At 35.1% G+C, this 20941-nt stretch overlaps 1 protein-coding gene across 7 annotated transcripts in view; it reads left to right on the forward strand.

Moving 5' to 3' along the window:
* Positions 1-20941, forward strand: part of LOC144963337 (uncharacterized) — a 247965-nt gene that overhangs the window by 174488 nt on the left and 52536 nt on the right. For 3 of the 7 annotated variants that reach the window (XM_078897281.1, XM_078897279.1, XM_078897280.1), the window contains exon 2: positions 19557-19983. The exons of 3 other annotated variants lie outside the window; for them this stretch is intronic. In XM_078897281.1, coding sequence (XP_078753407.1) covers positions 19872-19983 — 112 coding nt within the window. In that variant the 5' untranslated portion in view covers positions 19557-19871. Of the gene's footprint in view, positions 1-17355; positions 17557-19556; positions 19984-20941 lie in introns of those variants that run through there. One more of the 7 variants, XM_078897278.1, reaches the window with a different exon arrangement.

Raw genomic sequence — 20941 nt, forward strand, 5'->3', positions numbered from 1 at the left:
TATATTATTATTCTGTACTCGTGTGTGTCTTTGTACAGGCGAGTTGGGATTCCGTGTTATTTGATCCGAATCAGGAAAAGAATACATTATAGTATAGTAGTCCAGAAATGGTTAAATTAGGTCTCATTACTGGACTATGATGAATTGGGCAGATTATCTTATCAGTAGATACAACGCTTTAGAACAAAGACTGGGGGGTTTTCTGGAGATTGTAACAAATACCTTTTATCGTAGTCAACGCCTTCAGCTACAAAAAAGTAGGTTGCATGTAATTAAGTACTCAACAAAATTGAATATAACAGCTTCAAAAAAGACGGAAATACCAAACACGGAACGTTTCGGGTTCAAAACCCTTCAACAAAAAAAAAATAAAAAAAATAAAAATAAATAACAACCCAAAAAAAAAAAAACAAAAAAAAAAAAAACGAAAAAAAACCCCCAAACAATTAAGACATAAATACATGACTAAATTCCAGATAGACGACAGAGACATTTTGTAGGTCAAAAGTAATGTATTTATTTATGCCTTTATTTTATTCTATTTTTGTTGGCCAAAGAAGGGTTTTGAGCCCGAAACGTTTCGTGTTTGGTATTTTGTTATTTTTATTTTATTTTTTTTTTTTTTGTGAAGCTGGTATAATCAATTTTGATAACAACAGGAAATGAATAAAAATTTCGCGGCGTCGATGGGGGGCTCGAGCCCGCGACCTTACTGGTACGACAACTCCGCCTGGCCAGGGAGAGCGTGACTCTACCGTATGAGCTATATTACTTTTTACAGTCCACAGCTTCTAGCAGCCTAGGGTTCACGTTGCATCTAATTATAGCCAACAAAATATTAATGTCTGCTGCCCTGAGAAGTCCTACAATATGTAAAACAAATCTTAGCCCTCAAGTTAGTGTACATAGCAGTCTTTTATTATCCCCCCCCCCCCCCCCCCCCCGTAAAATGCAGTCCAGATTTTTTTTCAAAATATTATAGTTAGGGACAAAGCTACACAATCTATTATTATAAGATTCTAAGATTCAAAGTTAATTTTAGGTAGTTTGCCAATTAAGAACGCAAATTAAAACATAGACATGTATTTGTTATTAAAGAAGAATTAAATAAACATTATTTACTATACTGTTTAGGCTGATGATAATCATGATGATGATAATGACGACTATGGTGACGATGATGATGATGATGATGATGATGATGATGATGATGATAATGATGACGATGATGATGATGATGATGATGATGATGATGATGATGACGATAATGATGATGATGATGATGATGATGATGATGATGATGATGATGATGATGATGATGATGATGATGATGATGATGATGATGATGATGATGATGATGCTGATGAGGACGATGAAGAAAATGTTTTTAAAACTTTTTTATTATCTCTTATAATCGCTAAAACAAAAGCTTGACACTGGATTTTTAAAAATCAGATTTTCATACAAATTCACTCTGAGTTTATTATAGACTAAACCAAATGCCTGGGACGAAGTGGCGGAGAATTATGCATATAATTAATTTCCATTACTACGAGTAATTTCAGATAATAAAGGGTAAAAAGTACCCGCGGCCAATTGTAACTGTCTACAAAATTTCGCTTGTCTGTGCCTTATCTATTTCCCAGTTCCATCTGATAAATATGACACATCCAAACAAACAGGCTGCCATGTTAACGAATTGATCTTATTCATTTTACTGCAATCTAATCAGTCATGTTAAAAGCTATAATTGAATATAAATTCAGGATTATGTACGGGTATCGTATCAATAGGGTTCAATCAACTATCTGACGTCACGTCCGCCTAACAACCAACCGGCTGGTTCCGACAAAGAAAGTCAATATTTTTTATTCTTACTGTTGGTTTGAACAATTCCAAACATCATGCGATCGGAATATGTCAAAGTCAAAACACGACCAACCAGATTTATAATAATGTTCTCCTCTGGATACACTTTCGTGTTCGTAGAAGTACTTACTTCATGCAAAGGGCGGGGATGGAGATATTGGCGTCCACCATTGTTCCCGATAGTTTAGAACCAGTTACTATGCGTTGTAACGAGGGAAGTGACGTCACGACTGTTGAACCCTATTGGATCCCGGGGTTGGCTCCCTGTCACCGTGATATTTTAATTCTCTATTTCCATCTCGTACTCTTCATAATGGGAGCGCTCTATATTCATGTTTTCATCCACCCTAGTCATCGATCACATGATTTGTTGCTGTACAATGATTGGACATTTCCCAATAAATGTAAAACACCCTGCTTTGTTTATGAAAGTTGTAAACATACCCACGAGTCATGCTGAGCAAAATGACCAATAGTCTTCAATAGTCGTAACGTCACTTCCTTCCTAATGACGTATGGTAACTTAGTAACACTGGCTCTAAACTATTGGAACAATGGCGGACGCCGTATGAAATATTTCTCCGGCGAGCTTAAACGCGTATCCAGAGAGAAAAAAACCCCATCAATTTGATCATGTTTTGACTTTTACACATTCTGATCACAAGGCATATGAAAAGGGAATGAAAAGTTCTAGCCAGCATGAAGAATAAAAAGTAATGATTTTCTTTGTTTAGAACCAAGATGGCCGCCGTTGCGTGACATCAGACTACTGAATCCACTTGTAACGTTGGTTACTCTTAATCTGTGAACACTTTTCACTATGTGGGTCATGTTGAGCACACTTTGCAATGTGACCAATGCCCTCGAGCACATGGAAATGTAATATAGATCGTGCCCATTCTTCATACACTCAATTTATTTCTCATCATTTTCAGCTTTATATTTTAGACAGAAATGATTAGATTATAGAGCAGTCCGTTTGTTTACGTAACACATAATTATTTTCTATTGTGTCGTGTATAGATAGTATGCAGATGACGTCACTCAGGCCTTTGTTATTGTTTTTGCCATCCGCGTTTGTGAGTTGTTCTCACTAAACTGTATTAACCAGACTATAAAAGTTCATGGTTACACAGAGTTTGTGTGTTGGTCCGTTATACTTCCGGATGGCAATGTTGTGAACTCCTTGGCCAAGCGCATTCTATCTATACCAGATCTCTTGTTTATCTCATCATGCTGTTCACTCCCTCTGTACAAATATTTTGAGTAGCGGCTTCATTACATTTGAAAGCATTAAAGACGAATCTTTAACTTAATCATTTTAAACCTGAAAAATCCATCCATACTGTCTCATTATCATAATAGATATATAGATAGTATGCGCTTGACTAAGAAGCTCACAACATTGCCATCCGGAAGTATAACGGACCAACACACAACTGTGTGTATCCATGAACGATTATAGTCAGGTTAATACAGTTCAGTGAGCAAAAACGCGGATGGCAAAAAACAATAACAAAGACCTGAGTGACGTCACCTTCGAACTATCTATAAATTCATTTAATTAATTCTCGTGCAGAAATTTGCCTTTAGGGTATAATGTGGTCTTGAGGTATAACACTCGCTTTCGGATCGGAAGGTCCTGGGTTCGAGCTCATAATACTGAATGTGTCGGTTTTCCTGTGGTTTGGAAGGAAGGGATTGGGGAGGGGGGGGGGGGGGGTAAAGACGCTTACACAAGGTTATACTAATCGACCGATGGTTGAAGTAAACGTTTTAAAGGCAAAGTGAAGAGAGAAAAAAGTGTTTAACCAGAGTATTTACGTCAGATGCCTCTGCAGTCCATCATTTTCCAGTGTTTTGGTTCATCATATAAAATGTTTTACAGTATTACAACGCCACAACGTGCGTGAAATCAATCCTATTGTAATGAATGGTGGCTTCAACTCAACTAGTTAAATACCGGAATCTGAAAAGATACACATTAAAAAAAATTGGCCAGAAAACTCATCCTTCAAATATCGATCGATTTAAACGACCCTCACTCATCTTTGCAAAATACTCTCAAACCTGGGACTTCGCGAAGTCTTAATTAAAGTCCCAGGTTTGAGTGTTTTTTTACCAAGACGAGGGTTATAAATCGATCGGTATTTGAAGGACCAGTTTTCTGGCCAAATTTTAAAAAACGTGTTTTTCCAGAGTACGGCAGGTAACGGGTTACATACGGGATGAAATCGGATCTTGTTCTTTACAGATTTTTTATAGACCGGATTATCCGTTCACGTGTTTTTGTTTTGTTTTGTTTTGTTTTGTTTTGTTTTATGTATTGTATGTTTTATCTGGGAGGTAATCGATACATTTTTAATTCAATGGCAAACCAAAAGTTTTGAAGGCGACAAAAATATATTTCGTTTCGTTTCATCATAACAATGCTGAATTTTATATTCTCCTAAGAAGCAATTATATACATCATCAAAGGTGTCGGTTCATAAAACAGACAATGTCTGTTATTCTTATCAATTTCAAGGTAAAATCTTTAGCAATGCGTGACACGTTGAGACAGGATCCAAAATGTATGCGCGATTTCAAATATTCATCTCATTTATTATAAAATTATAACACTTGTCTATCAATGAATGGCAATTTCAACATTTTATAAACGTTTTTATTTTTACTTATCTTATTGACCGACGTCTACTTATTCGCAGGTCTAGTAGTTCAATTAATTATGGACTCGTTGTTGCAATGGGAATCTAAAAAAAAAAAAAATGAGTGACGCAAAATATTGTCAATTACAACAATGTTAAACTCGGTCCACAACTGCGTCCGGATATCAGACCTGTATATATGTACACGTCATTATCGACTATTCTGCCTATTTCTGAAAAAGAACAAAACGTAACAAAACAAAAAAATAAATCCCAACTAACCTATCTATCTTGGTGCACATATATGCAGGTCTGATAGCCAAACGCAATTATGGGCTTGATTAACACTGTTGTAATGGAGAATATTTTTGCTTGGTTTGAGAGCTTCCATTACACCAGTGAGCCCCATAACAATTTGGGTTGTAAGACCTACGTGTTCTTATACGTTGTTATTTATATTATTTTTTTCGGTCAATTTTTTAAATATCATATAGATAGTGCGCATGCGGCTATGTGGTCTATTGGTATGACACTCGCTTTCGGATCGGAAGGTCCTGGGTTCGAACCTCTCTCGGCGCATAGTTGAGTCCTTGGAAAAGGCTCTTTACTCACATTCTCTCACCACACTCAGGTGTGAAATGAGTACCTGGCCGTTAACAGCGTTGTCTTTGTCCGAAAAATTGTAATATCGCCTAACAGGCGTCATGTCTCGTCCTACATGTTAAATGTTGCTGTTGACCAGGGACCCTTGTAAAGCGCTTTGAGCTCGTTTAGTGGATATTGCGCTATATGAGAGCTCAATTTATTATTATTATTTATTATAGTTCAAAAACGTTTATTTTAGGCAATTGCCAATGTAACTCATACAGGAATATATTTTTTCAACAAATCAAATAAGTAAAATCAATAATAAAGCAAGGCAAACAACGAATATAATAATGATATTAACAGTAATAATAATAATAATAATAATAATAATAATAATAATAATAATAATAACAACAACAATGCAATAATAATAATAATAATAATAATAATAATAATAATAATAATAATAATAATAATAATAATAAATAATAATAATAATAATATAATAATAATAATAATAATAATAATAATAATAATAATAATAATAATAATAATATATAATAATAATAATAATGATAATAAAAATAATGATAATTATAATGGTGGTAATAATTATGTAAAATCAATTAAAGATTTAATTAATAGTTTAGTTATTTAATAGATTTTTAGACCTTGGTACAACTCAAATAATTCACGTCTTATGAATCAACATAAGATGTGACATGACGACAATGATTTTTTACACTGTACAATGAGATTTGTTTACATAAGATTTATATAACCATGAAATATTCTTACAGCAAGAGTAATATTATTGCCGCGACAACTACTACCACATCTGCTACCACCAGTACATCTACTACTACTACTACTACTACTACTACTACTACTACTACTACTACTACTACTACTACTACTACTACATACTACTACTACCACCACTACACTACTATACTACTACTACTACTACTACTACTATACTACTACTACTACTACTACTACTACTACTACTACTACACCACACTACTACTACTACTACTACTACCACCACCACTACTACTACTACTACTACTACCACCACCACTACTACTACTAACACCACTACAGCCACCACTACTATTTCGTCTACTACATCTACAACTACTACCACAACCACTACTACCATCTCTACTGCTACCACTACCAACACTACTACCACCACTACTACTACGACTATTACTACTACTACTACTACTACTACTACTACTACTACTACTACTACTACTACTACTACTACTACTACTGCCACTACTACCACTACTACTACCACTACCGTTGCTATTACTACTACCACCACCACTACTACCACCACTTCCACTAGCACCACCACTATTACCACTAATAATAATGCTAATAATAGCAACAATAACAATAATAATAACAATAATAATAACAGAATCAATAATATCATTAACGCTATCACCATTATAGTGTGCGCTGTGCATTGTATAGATAGTGTGCGCTTGGCTCGCTGAGAAGCTCAAAACATTGCCATCCGGAAGTATAACGGACCAACACACAAAACTATGTGTAACCTTGAACTTTCATAGTCTGGTTAATGGATGAAATGAAGTTGACGTCACTCGAGTCTTTGTTATTGTTTTTTTGCAATCCGCGTTTATGAGTAATTCTCACTAAACTGTATTAACCAGACTATAAACGTATAAGATTACACATAGTTTTGTGTGTTGGTCCATGTTATACTTCCGGATGGCAATGTTTTGAGCTTCTTAGCCAGCCAAGCGCACACTATCTATACAATGCACCGTTCAGAACTTAGCATGTAGCTGGCCTTGATAGATACATCTTTTATCAATACCAGACACATTGTGTCCTTGTACAATATTATTATTATTATTATTATTATTATTATTATTATTATTATATTATTATTATTATTATTGTTGTTGTTACGTAAAACATATTATATGAGCTAATTCGAGGCGATGTCTTGTACATTACTCAAAGTACAACATGTGGAAATCATATTGAGTTTACTCCTATATTTCGACAAAAGATATTCTTGTTATTTTGGCCGGAAAGTAGTTATTGTACGTTACTTCAATTATTGATCGATTACGATGATGAACGTATACTGGTTGAATGAATGATGAATATACCGATTATACTGGTTGAATGAATGATGAATATACCGATTATACTGGTTGAATGAATGATGAATATACCGATTATACTGGATGAATGAATGATGAATATACCGATTATACTGGTTGAATGAATGATGAATATACCGATTATACTGGTTGAATGAATGATGAATATACCGATTATACTGGTTGAATGAATGATGAATATACCGATTATACTGGTTGAATGAATGATGAATATACCGATTATACTGGTTGAATGAATGATGAATATACCGATTATACTGGTTGAATGAATGATGAATATACCGATTATACTGGTTGAATGAATGATGAATATACCGATTATACTGGTTGAATGAATGATGAATATACCGATTATACTGGATGAATGAATGATGAATATACCGATTATACTGGTTGAATGAATGATGAATATACCGATTATACTGGTTGAATGAATGATGAATATACCGATTATACTGGTTGAATGAATGATGAATATACCGATTATACTGGATGAATGAATGATGAATATCCCGATTATACTGGTTGAATGAATGATGAATATACGATTATACTGGTTGAATGAATGATGAATTACCGATATATACTGATGAATGATGATGAATATACCGATTATACTGGTTGAATGAATGATGAATATACCGATTATACTGGATGAATGAATGATGAATATACCGATTATACTGGATGAATGAATGATGAATATACCGATTATACTGGTTGAATGAATGATGAATATACCGATTATACTGGATGAATGAATGATGAATATACCGATTATACTGGATGAATGAATGATGAATATACCGATTATACTGGATGAATGAATGATGAATATACCGATTATACTGGTTGAATTAAGTAATCGACATTAAAATTTGACGTTTATGTTTTCTGGTCAAAATTTAAAAGAAAAGTGTTTTGTCAATTTCAGGCAGAGTAAAGATATAATTTTCCTGGTCATTTAACATTGGTGTAAATAAGTAGTAAGTTATTAGTTCCATGCCTCTCTCCCGCCGGTGGAAGGATGTCTGGCCTGCAGGCTATTGATGCTATCCGTTTAGGTAAAATACCCACAACATCCGCCAGTCAGGTTATATATATGTATGTATAATATATATATATATATATATATATATATATATATATATATATATATATATATATATATAATCAACGCACAAATCTGAGTGTGTAACCTTAATAATAATAATAATAATAATAATAATAATAATAATAATAATAATAATAATAATAATAATAATAATAATAATAATAATAATAATGCTGAAAACTTATATTGCGTCATAACTCCGAGACACCAGACTCTAAGCGCTTAATTTACAAATTACTTTGGCTGAAACATAATCATTCACACACACAAGCACACACACACACACACACAAACACACAAACAACACACAACACAAACGAAACCTATCTTGCTTCTCATACCATCTACTAAAATCGAAACAAATATGTTTTAAGCGAACGTTTAAAAATAGACAAAGATTCGTTTTCACGAATGTTCTGTGGTAAGGCGTTCCAAATAGAGGGTCCGAAATGAGAAAAGGATCTCATTCCAGCATTAATCCGAATTCGAGGGACAACTAGTTTTGTGGAATCACTGGCGAACGTAAGGGGTGGGGTTTTGAATATATCTTTCAATTAGTTCCGAAAGGTAGGAAGAGGCAGTGGTTTAATGATAATGTACTTTATTCATCCAAAAGGAAATGTTTGTAAAGACGTATAAAATGCCGACAATGATACATACATAAACACAATGTACGTAGTTATAATGTGGTAAAGTAAAATTTGGTAATATGTATATATAGTATAATAATATTGTAGGCTGTAAGAATAATTACATAGTGTTAATTAAGGGACATACGGATTATAAAAGTGTAAAGATATAAATATCTAGAAAAGGCACATTGATGTCAACATATAAGAAAAAAAAGATCAGTAAAAAGCTAAGAATTAGTTACAGTGTAATACTATTAATTGTAAATTGACTGAGAAAAATTACATAGTATAAATTACGTGGCACGTAATGTAGAATAAATAGGTCAATAGAAAAGTTGTAGTAAGCGATTTTATAAATTGATGTTTAAAAAATTGTGGGTATGGAGTAATTTTAAAGAACAAGTTTCAAAGTTTATAGTCTGATTGTTGTAATTTACTGAGACCTTATCTAGCAATGACTGTAAAAAATGCTTTTTTCTCTTTTTGAGGAAAATTTTTGTCTAAAATCCAAGCCCTATCTCCACTGAGTAAAAGTGTTTTTGAATTTTGAAAATCCATTCATAAATAAACAAGTTATGCAGTTTTAAAGGTGTCGTTTATTTGGATGACCCGCAAAGAGGAAAAAAAAACGCGAAAATATGGGACGCTTTTTCGGCATTTTTTTTTTCGACCTTTGGTTGTATCTTACGTAATAAGTGGATTAAAAGATTAAAACTTGAAAAGCAAATTAGGATGATGTTTTGTAAAATACGGGAAAAGTACTCGTCATATTCATATGAAATTTTACAACCAAAAAGAAGAAATGTTCATATATTACCTTGTCAGCGACAAAACCTTCACGCCCGGTAGTTTTAGAAATATTTTACTCCAAAGAGTAAAAATCTATTTTTAACGGTCTTCTGGTAATCGCACACGTTTTGTCGCTTGACATAATCTAAAATGACTTTTTTCTAACTGTGTGCCAACTTTCAGTCATATTCATCGATAAACAGCGTCGTAATTTATTTTTTAAAATAGCATGTACGAGACGGCTTCGTCCAATATTTTGACGCGAATTTGGGCACTTCGTGAGCGAAAAAGAGGCCCAAAGATTTGTGCGGGAGGGTCATTGCTACCTTATCAACTAACAAGCTGTCTAAAAGTGATAATAAAGACAACGCTGATGCCAACTTCGTAATCTTAATCGTTAGATTTTTGAACCAATGTTCTATCACCTTTCTGGCAAAAATGACAACAAAAATATGTCAATGTATTTGAGAGTATTACGACTACAATAATGAGCCTGTAACAATGTGTAATTAACAATGGACGTTTCGGGTGGTAACAACGCCACAATCACATTATCTCATTCCTCTGTAGTGCTTCATTCATCCTTTTTTGTTGATAAAGGGGAAACGCGAAACGTCCATTTTAATAATAATAATAATAATAATAATAATAATAATAATAATAATAATAATAATAATAATAATAATATATTTTATTGTTCCCAAAAAAGTGGCAATTTGTCATTTGGTTACACATTTATAACAATACAATATTGACATAGACACACTCACACAAGATGCACATTAGTAACATAGTAGTTATCGTAAAAAAAAATTTTTAAATATTAAATTCGTATATTAAATTGAAGCTTACATTCAATTCCACATTGTTATTTATTTCTTCGAGCTTCGAGAAGCACCATTTATATTATTTACCCTGTAACAATTTGGGTTATCAGACCTGTGAAATAAGTAGACGTTGATTAAAAATGAAATTATCCGAATCTCAGTCTTCTTTATCAATTCTTTAAAAAGATATTTTAAAACCTGCTTTGCATGACAATGCGACATCCCATACAATGGCATGATCGTATCAACAATGTGGTTTGTGGTTTGTTCAAACCACTTCCGATCACGTCACTAACGAGATTCTCCGTGATTTTACTCGGTATCGTATTTATTTATAATAATAATCATATTATATCTGTTATCTCAATCACGATTTACATTAGAGATAATGGGAGAGAATGGGAGATAGAAGTACCTATTCTGAAGTTAGCAAACAATAATTTTTATATGGAAAATAAATATCTCAGTACTTTTGTTCAAAATCGGAAGGAAAACGACTAGGAGTGGGCACAGGTGTTTAAAAAAAAAAAAAAAACAAAACAAAAAAAAAAAAAAAAAAAAAAAACAACCACGAAAAAAAGACCCCCCCCCCCCCCCAAAAAAAAAAAAAAGACAAAAAAACAACCCCCCCCCCCCCCCCAAGAAAAAACAAAAAAAACAAAAACAAAACACACACACAAAACAAAACAAACTTCAGCTTTTAAATAGTGCAATATCCACTAAACGTACTCAAAGCGCTTACCAAAGGGTCCATGACCAACAGCAACAATATGACGAGACATGACGCCCGGTAGGCGATATTTAAATTTTTTTCCCCGACAGAGCCAACGCTGTCAACGGTCAATTACTCATTTTTCACCTGAGTACGGTGAGGAAATATGAGTAAAGAGACTTTTCCAAGGACTCAACTATGCGCCGAGCGGGGCTCGAATCGAACCCAGGACATTTCGATTCGAAAGCCAATGTCATACCACTAGACCACAAAGCCGCAGTCAAGAGGTGAATGTAAAGTTTTCTAAAAATATATTTATTGATCGATGTAGCGCACTCGCTTTACAAGCAAAGGGACTAAGATCGATCACGGGGTGGAGTCGAGATCTTTAAAAATTCTTTTGAACCCTCTGTCCACCCAACAGTGATTGGGTAGCTGGACCTGTTAGATCTGGAGGAAAGTATTTTTACGATAGACTAGCGTCTTTTCCAAATGGTAGCAAGCAATTGCTAATATTGTTCATTTAGGCCTCTGAGCTATTTATTATAATACAAGGTCTGTCCCGGTTTCTGTAGCTTTTAAATGGACACTGAACATAATTTTTGGTTACGACCCTGGCAAAGTACTTTAAAATATATATATTTTAAATTGAGCTTTTTTATAGCGCAATATCCACTAAACGTGCTCAAAGCGCTTTACAAGGGGTCCCTGGCCAACAGCAACACATAACATGTAGGACGAGACATGACGCCTGTCAGGCGATATCACAAATTTTTGGACAGAGACAATGCTGTTAACGACCAGGTACTCATTTTACACCTGAGTACGGTGAGAGAATGTGAGTAAAGAGCCTTCTCCAAGGACTCAACTATGCGCCGAGCGAGGTTCGAACCCAGGACCTTCCGATCTGAAAGCGAGTGTCATACCACTAGACGACGTAGCCGCACTTTTACCCTCGGATCTGGTCCAGTAAGTCGATCCGCTTACAGTTTTAAAGTATCTGCAGGAATGTGAACTCCTTCAGAAATTGTAAATAAACATTTTTAAATTACAAACATGTAACTATTACGATTTATTACAACAGAATAGATAGTTCGAAGATGACGTCACTCAGGTCTTTGTTGATGTTTTTTTTTTGAAATCCGCGTTTATGAGTAATGCTCACTGAACTGTATTAACCCGACTATAAACTTTCATGGATACACACAATTTTGTGTGTTGGTCCGTTATACTTCCGGATGGCAATGTTATGAGCTTCTAAGCCAAGCGCATACTATCTATTAACACGATTGAGCAGCTCTGGCCAACTCAAGGCCTATAGATAGAATGCGCTTGGCCAAGGAGTTCACAACATTGCCATCCGGAAGTATAACGGACCAACACACAAACTCTGTGTAACCATGAACTTTTATAGGCTGGTTAATACAGTTTAGTGAGACCAACTCACAAACGCGGATGGCAAAAACAATAACAAAGGCCTGAGTGACGTCATCTTCGAACTATCTATAAGCCAGAAACGGGCGCTGAAATGACCTAAATAGTGTCGAAAGCGCCGTTAAACACCTTAAAAGAAACAAACCCTCGGAAACAGCAGGCGCTCAATCACTGTTGGTTGGGTCGTGGATCGGAATCAGAATAAATCTCTTCCCCAGGTTCGATATCAGCCTCTTTGCTTGCTTGGTGAGAGCTCTATCTTGGCTAAGTAGCTCACAACATTGTCATCCGGAAGTATAACGGACCAACACACAAAACTATGTGTAACCTAAAACGTTTATAGTCTGGTTAATACAGTTTAGTGAGACTCACTCAGAAACGCAGATGGCAAAAAACAATAACAAAGTCCAGAGTGACGTCAACTTCATTCTATCTATAGGCTTTATTTAATGTGTCGTCTTCAAAGACAAATATCCAAACAAGCTTCAATCGTCCCTTCAGGTACAGTAAACTTTCTCATGTCGAACACCTGGTTTAAAACGGCCACCACCTGCAACATCAACTTTCTACAAAAGATATTGTTTTTGTTTTTGTCAGTCTAAAAAAATCAAATTATGTGACCCTCGAATCTCGAATGTATTGGCATGTTCTGGTGATTTAAATGCTGCGTGGCTATATGTGACCCGCCGTGTCAAAACGGTATTATGTCGAGATGCACTCAGTTAGGGAAATTGAATTCATAACCACAAATATCAAACTTAGGTTTAATTTCTCTACGTCATGCTGGAGTATAACTTCTAAGGTCCAATTTCTCATCATTCTATCTCTAAATTCACTTTCTGGGGTCTGAATCATCCCGACATAATACCGTTTTGAGACGGAGGGTCACATAATATTATCGTCTTGTGGTATGACAATTGCTGTTGGATCGGAAGGGCCAGGGTCCGAACCTAGCTCGGCGCATAGATAGTTGAGTCCTTGGACTCACATTCTCTCACTGTGCTCAGGTTAAAATGAGTACCTGGCCGTTAACAGCATTATCTCTGTCGCAAAAAAATAAGATAAAATAAAAATTGTAATATCGCCTAACAGGCGTCATGTCTCATCCTACTTGTTAAATGTTGCTGTTGGCAAAGGACCCCTTGCAAAACGATATGAGCACGTTTAGTGGATATTATTGCGCTAGATAAAAAAAGGAAAGCTCAACGTTGAATTGAAGAAAAAAATGAAACTCGGATGACATTTTTGGCTTTTCTTTGGAGGAAAATTACTATAATCACTGTTTTTATTAAAGTGAGAAATCTCCCTCGTGCCCCTCCCCCCCCCCCCCTCTATCATCCCCTCACTGTATTTAGATTACATATATATGATTACCCAAAATGTTATGGGCTCATTGTTGAAATGGTAAAAATCTCAAACCAATGCAAATTATTTTCAGTTACAACAGTATGTTAAATCAAGCCCATAGATGGGTTCGGCTATCAGACCCTGTTAAAGTGGGCATTTCTCCCATGCCCCCACCCTCCCCCAAGAGATATTTCCTGTTATTTTAACGTTAAAATTTTACGCAAAAAAAAAAAAAATATATATATAAATTCAAAAAAAAAATCAAAAAATCACACAGCATAATATCTGATATTATATACTATTTTTTCCTTTGATCTAATTATAGAGCACTTATTTTGGCTTAGCACTAAAGAGGTTTCTCCCTTTGTTTTTGTTGTTGACCTCCATGTCAATGTGTCTTGAAGTTGGTCTTCCAATCTGTCTATCATCCATCCCAGCTTTCTCTTTCTTTCTTCTCTCTACTTTCTTTTTTTCTTTCTCTTATTTTGTACTCTTATCTATCTCTCCTCATCTGCTGCTCGTGTCAAGTTGTTTCTCGCCCCCCCCCCCCCCTTCCCACCTATTTTGGAGATAACAAAATTGCATTACGTAGAACTTTTTCCCCTCCACCCTGTAAAGTGTAAAATTCTTTGATGCCAAAGAGCTCATCTCATTGTACGCGTTGACCTATCAGATCTAGTTCTCTGAAACGACTTTTTAATGGTTGGATTTGGAGTGTGTGTGTGTGTGTTTGTGTTGGGGTGGGGGGGGGGGGTGATTACATCTGCACACACTTACTGCACTGCTGTATTCTGAAAAAAAAAAAGAAAAAAAAAAACCAAAAAAAAAAAAAAACCAAAAAAACCCAACCACCCCCCCCCCCCCCAAAAAAAAAAAACCCAAAAAAACCAAAATAATTTTTAAAATACAAAAATTTTAATAAAACTAACCAAAAACAGAAAACCCCATTAAAAAAAAAAAAACAAAAAAAAAAAACCAAAAACAAAAAGCAAACAACACGTATTTAAAAGTCGGCAAGAAAACTCGTCCGTCAAACAAATATCGATCGATTTACATGACCCTCATCTTGGCAAAAATAAATCTCAAACCTGGGACTTGATGGAAAACCTTGCGAAGTTCCAGGTTTGAGAGTATAATTTGCCAAGATAAGGGTCATTTAAATCGATCGATATTTGATCATTGAAGGACCAGTTTTCTGGCCAAATTTTTGAACACGTGTCTTTCCAGGGTACGGCAGTTAGTTGATTAAATGACCGTCATTTCGGCAAAATCTCTCAAACCTGAGACTTCAGGTTGATTTTTTTCCGTTATGGTAACGTCAAAATGAGGACCATTTTAAATGGATCGATATTTGAAGGGCGAGATTTCTGGCCAAATTTTTAAATACCTGTTTTTCTAACTGGTTTCTTAGGTTAAAAATAAGTAGGATAAATCACCTGCAGGGTGAAAGCGACCCAGGGTACAGTGATTTTATCGCCGCTTTCTGATTCTGTCAAAACCGAGGTAAGTACCTATAAATACAGCCATTTCCGGGATTATTGAGCTGAAAAGGACCGTAGCCATTGTTAACTTATAGATAGTATGCAGATGACGTCACTTAGGCCTTTTTTATTGTTTTTGCCATCCGCGTTTGTGAGTTGTTCTCACTAAACTGTATTAACCAGACTATAAAAGTTCATGGTTACACAGAGTTTGTGTGTTGGTCCGTTATACTTCCAGATGGCAATGTTGTGAACTCCTTGGCCAAGCGCATTCTATCTATACTAACGGACCAACACACACAACTTTGTGTAACCATGATCGTTTATAGTCTGGTTAATACAGTTTAGTGAGAATTACTCATAAACGCGGATGGCAAAAAAACAATAACAAAGATATGAGTGACGTCATCTTCGAACTATCTATAGCCTGACACTGACCAAAAAATGACGTCAAAAGACAAATCTTTGACCAGAAACGAAAACAAATCGTGAGTTGTGTTCAATAGTTCAATAGTATCTGTTCTAAACGATTTAGTACCGTAGTAATGGGTTAATTGGGTCACCAATGGTTACTAGAGTCACTTTCCTTGAAAAACATATATTAGTTCACCCAATTATCTTTTGGTGGTATGACACTCACTTTCGGATCGGAAGGTCCTGGGTTCGAGCCTCGCTCGGCGCATAGTTGAGTCCTTGGAAAAGGCTTTTTACTAACATTCTCTCACCGTACTCAGGTGTAAAAATGAGTACCTGGCCGTTAACGTTTTGGAAAATTTCCGGAATTTGACAGGTTTTATTGTTATTCCAGTGTCCTGTTAGTAGCTCTGCATTCCATTCGTCACCAATGCCTGTTTTACAACTCTTTACGACGTGCCGGTTGTGTATGTAGGGTTCCGCAGTGCCCATAACGTTTATGGTCGTCGTATAAATCTGACGGCAATGATGATGAAGGTTATCGACGTGATGACGTCTTTGGGGATAATCACCTGCCTGAGATAGGATAGGCGAAATATTTTGATCATTTTAAATTTTAATTCTAGAAGTTTTTATGTCGATATTGTTTCTTATTATGACTGTCCACTTTTATTATTATTATTATTATTATTATTATTATTATTATTATTATTATTATTATTATTATATTATTATTATTATTATTATTATTATTACTGTCCAGTTTACCAATGTTAGGTGGTAAAATAAAGAAATAAAAAACAAAAACAAAACAACAAAAAAAAAACAACAACAAAAACAACAACAAACAAACAAACAAACAAACAAACAAACAAACAAACAAACAAACAAACAAAATACCGGAAGAACGGCGAATTCCCATCCCCCCCCCCCCCCGGAAAATAAAAAAAAACAAAATTCATCTGCGACTCCAACTTACCGCAATCCTCCACCCCTCTCCTTTTCTTCAGCCAACCTTCTCCACCACTCCTTAGACTGTATCTATCTCTTTTATCGCGACTAACTTCGTTCTCGTTCTAATTCATGTCTTATATTATTAAATTTCAATACAAACCTTATTTTTTCTACCATTAAAAAAAAACACCGAAAAAACAAAATAACAACAATCAGTATCGAAATGAATTTGATTCCGTTATCGAACCGTCTCGCCAATAATTAACCCTCTCCATACCTAGCCTATCCCCCCAAAACTCCCCCGACACTCCAAATGCCAACAGGTTGTAAAACGTGGGTTGGGTGAAGTGTCATCGGCTCGCGACGCACGGCGCCGTTCGCTTGTGTGTGTGTGTGTGTGTGTGTGTGTGTGTGTGTGTGTGTGTGTGTGTGTGTGTGTTTGTCATCGGTGCGTCAAGTCTCGTGTTCTTTGTCGTGTCCCCATTGTTTTAGTGCGTAACTGTTTGTATGAATGGAGGCAGTGGTTCCAATCGCATAATATTTATTATCATTCATCAGAAGTATCGATAACAGGTAAAATAGGAGATGGGTATTTTTATATAATAATATTTGTACCGCTTGCTTCAAGGAATATCGTTTAATATCATGGAGTATATATTTAAATTCTTTGATGTTTACACTTCGACCAGTGTTCATTTACAGATGATTCTACCTGTGTGAAATATGTGAATTTAAGTATTATTCCTAAATTTAGTGATTACTTTTTATTTATAATTTTGTAAACAAATCTGGAACGTAAACTTCTGTAGATTCAGACCATAAACACACAAAATTCATGATTATACAGATTTTATACATATAATGTCCACGTTGTGAAAATGTCTCAAACCGGAGATTTCCAAAAAGACGTTTTGACAGGTTGTGTGTATTCATAAATTATCGATATATATTATTCATAAATTATCGATATATTATAATATGTATTCATAAATTATCGATATATTATAATATGTATCATAAATTATCGAATATAAATATGTATTCATAAATTATCGATATATTATAATATGTATTCATAAATTATCGATATATTATAATATGCCGTTAAAACGTTTTCTTGACGAAGAAATCGGATTGTCATCGTCCGGCGGTATATACTATATGTTCAGGATTGTTGTACCGTTTTGATTTCTCATTTGGATTACTATTATCTTTAAAATAGCAATGACTATGAAAAATTTTTTTTTTTCTCTTTTTGAGGAAAAATTTTGTCTAAAATCAAAGCCCAATCTCCACTGAGTAAAAATGTTTTTGAATTTTGAAAATCCATTCATAAATAAACAAGTTATGCAGTTTCAAAGGTGTCATTTATTTGGATGACCCGCAAAGAGGAAAAAAACGCGAAAATATGGGACGCTTTTTCGGCATTTATTTCCGACCTTTGGTTGTATCTTGCGTAATAAATAGATTAAAAGATTGAAACTTGAAGAGCAAATTAGGATGGTGTTTTGTAAAATACGGGAAAAGTACTCGTCATATTCATATGAAATTTTACAACCAAAAAGAAGAAATATTCATGTATTACCTTGTCAGCGACAAAACCTCCACGCCCGGTAGTTTTAGAAATATTTTACTCCAAAGAATAAAAATCTATTTTTAACGGTCTTCTGGTAATCGCGCGAGTTTTGTCGCTTGACATAATCTAAAATGACCTTTTTTCTAACTGTGTGCCAACTTTCAGTCATATTCATCGATAAACAGCATCGTAATTAATTTTTTAAAATAGCATATACGAAGCGGCTTCGTCCCATATTTTGACGCAAATTCGGGCACTTCGTGAGCGAAAAAGAGGCCCAAAGATTTGTGCGGGATAGTCATTGCTACTTTAAAATTAAATGTCGTTCCATATATTCAGTTCCATGTTATAGAAAGAACGAAGTTGACGTCACTCAGCTCTTTGCTACTGCGTTTAGACAACCAGTTAATTATTAGTTCTCACTAAATCATATCAATCAGACTATAAACGGTAAAGATTGTCCGCACTTTCGTGTGTTGATATGTTTGATTTGGCTGGCGGATGTTTTGAGCAGTTTACCGAAACGCATAGCATTTATATTGCTTGACTTTTCTAAACATGTGCAATGTTTTCTCTTCTTCCTGTTGTTGTTGATATTGTTGCTGTTCTTATTGTGTCTGTGCTTTTTTTTTTTTTGTTCTTTCAATTCCAATTGGATATTTCTTTTAGCTCAAGTGCTGTGTTAGGTGCTATAGATAGTATGCGCTTGGCTAAGAAGCTCATAACATTGCCATCCGGAAGTATAACGGACCAACACACAAAACTGTGTGTATCCATGAACGTTTATAGTCAGGTTAATACAGTTCAGTGAGCATTACTCATAAACGCGGATGGCAAAAAACAATAACAAAGACCTGAGTGACGTCATCTTCGAACTATCTATACATTGTGATAACAGATAATAATAACGTTCAGATATTTATATTGGTAAGTCGGAAATGTACAAAATTTATTCATATAATAAATATTATTGAATGTTCTTACATTGGGTATCTAGTACACTCCAAACGTGATTAGATATATATGGTAAATTAAACACTGTTGAACGATGTAAACATGGGTTGTAGTGAGTCATCGTGATATGAACATTTCGTCTCTTATCGAAGAACAATGAAGGACAACAATTAACCATAATATTATTATTATTATAATCTATGGATTACATTCAGTAAACGGACGCATATTAATAGTTCATGTGTGATGAGCTGATTCAGAGAATGAAGGGACCATCCATGACTTATGAGCTAAATTGAATTGGATTTAGGCCTATTTTTGTGTGTGCACAAATCAATATTCGGAGACGTATAACATCATGGAAGGTACACCATCTGATGGAACGCAGACTCTAAGACACAGCATGATGCTGCACTTGGGGGACAAGGAAAGATTTTCTCGGAACTCTCTAAACTGGGAGGAATTTTTCGGTAAGAATTACTTTCATGGTTTTTGTGAAGAGATGAGTTACGCTAATTTTGATCTGTCGAGGGACGGCGTGGCTCAGCGGTACGGTCTTTGCTTCGTACCCAAAAGGTACCGAGTTCGATCGCCCGCCGCTGAATTGTGTGGCCTTGAGCAAATCACCTCGCCCGAGCTCAATTTGCGGCGCTTCACTGCGGCTGACGCCTGAGTTATTCCAGTTTTCCTTTTGAATAGACTCAAGAGACACATTTCCCCTATGGGATGAATAAAGGGAAGTTATTTTTAAATTTTCAATCCTGCTTTAGCAAGTTCAAAATAACGGGGATGAAAGTGTCAATTTCTATACTTTATTTTTCTACTTTGTCTCAACCTGACCTATTGATATTTTTTTATATAAAGGTACAATCTATTTTAAGTTACAATCTCCGCTATTTCCGCTTTGTGTTGTCGTGACACTTGATGAGATGGCAGGGGAATTATTAGACAATTCATTTTAATTGGTGATAATTTAATGAGTGATTTCCCTTGAATGCATTTTTTTTTCAAAATTTGATTTGTTACATTGTTCGTTGGTTTTTATATTTATTTTGATAATGACGATTGGGGCAGTGATGGCAACGGCCATGGTGGTGATGGTGATGGTGGTGATTTTAATGACGATGTTGGTTGTTGTGTGTCTTTTTGTTGTTGTGGCGATGGAGATGATGGTGATGGTGAACTTATGATTATGATAATTTTGTTGTTGTTGTTGTTGTTTTGTTTATGATTTTTTAAAAAGTATGCCCTTCCGCCACGACATCATTGTCCCCTAGGCATTCCACGAAGGAATATATATAATTTATCAAACAAGATGTCTGATGTCAACAGCAATTACCATGTTGTCACAGTGACAATTGATTCAGTAGTCTGACGTCACGCCGCCGGCAACGGCGGCCATCTTGGTTCTAAACAAAGAAAATTACT

The sequence above is a fragment of the Berghia stephanieae genome, chromosome 1 (genome assembly GCF_034508935.2).
Source record: "Berghia stephanieae isolate SIO BIC M18660-M18661 chromosome 1, UCSD_Bste_1.3, whole genome shotgun sequence".
Lineage (NCBI taxonomy): Eukaryota > Metazoa > Mollusca > Gastropoda > Nudibranchia > Aeolidiidae > Berghia > Berghia stephanieae.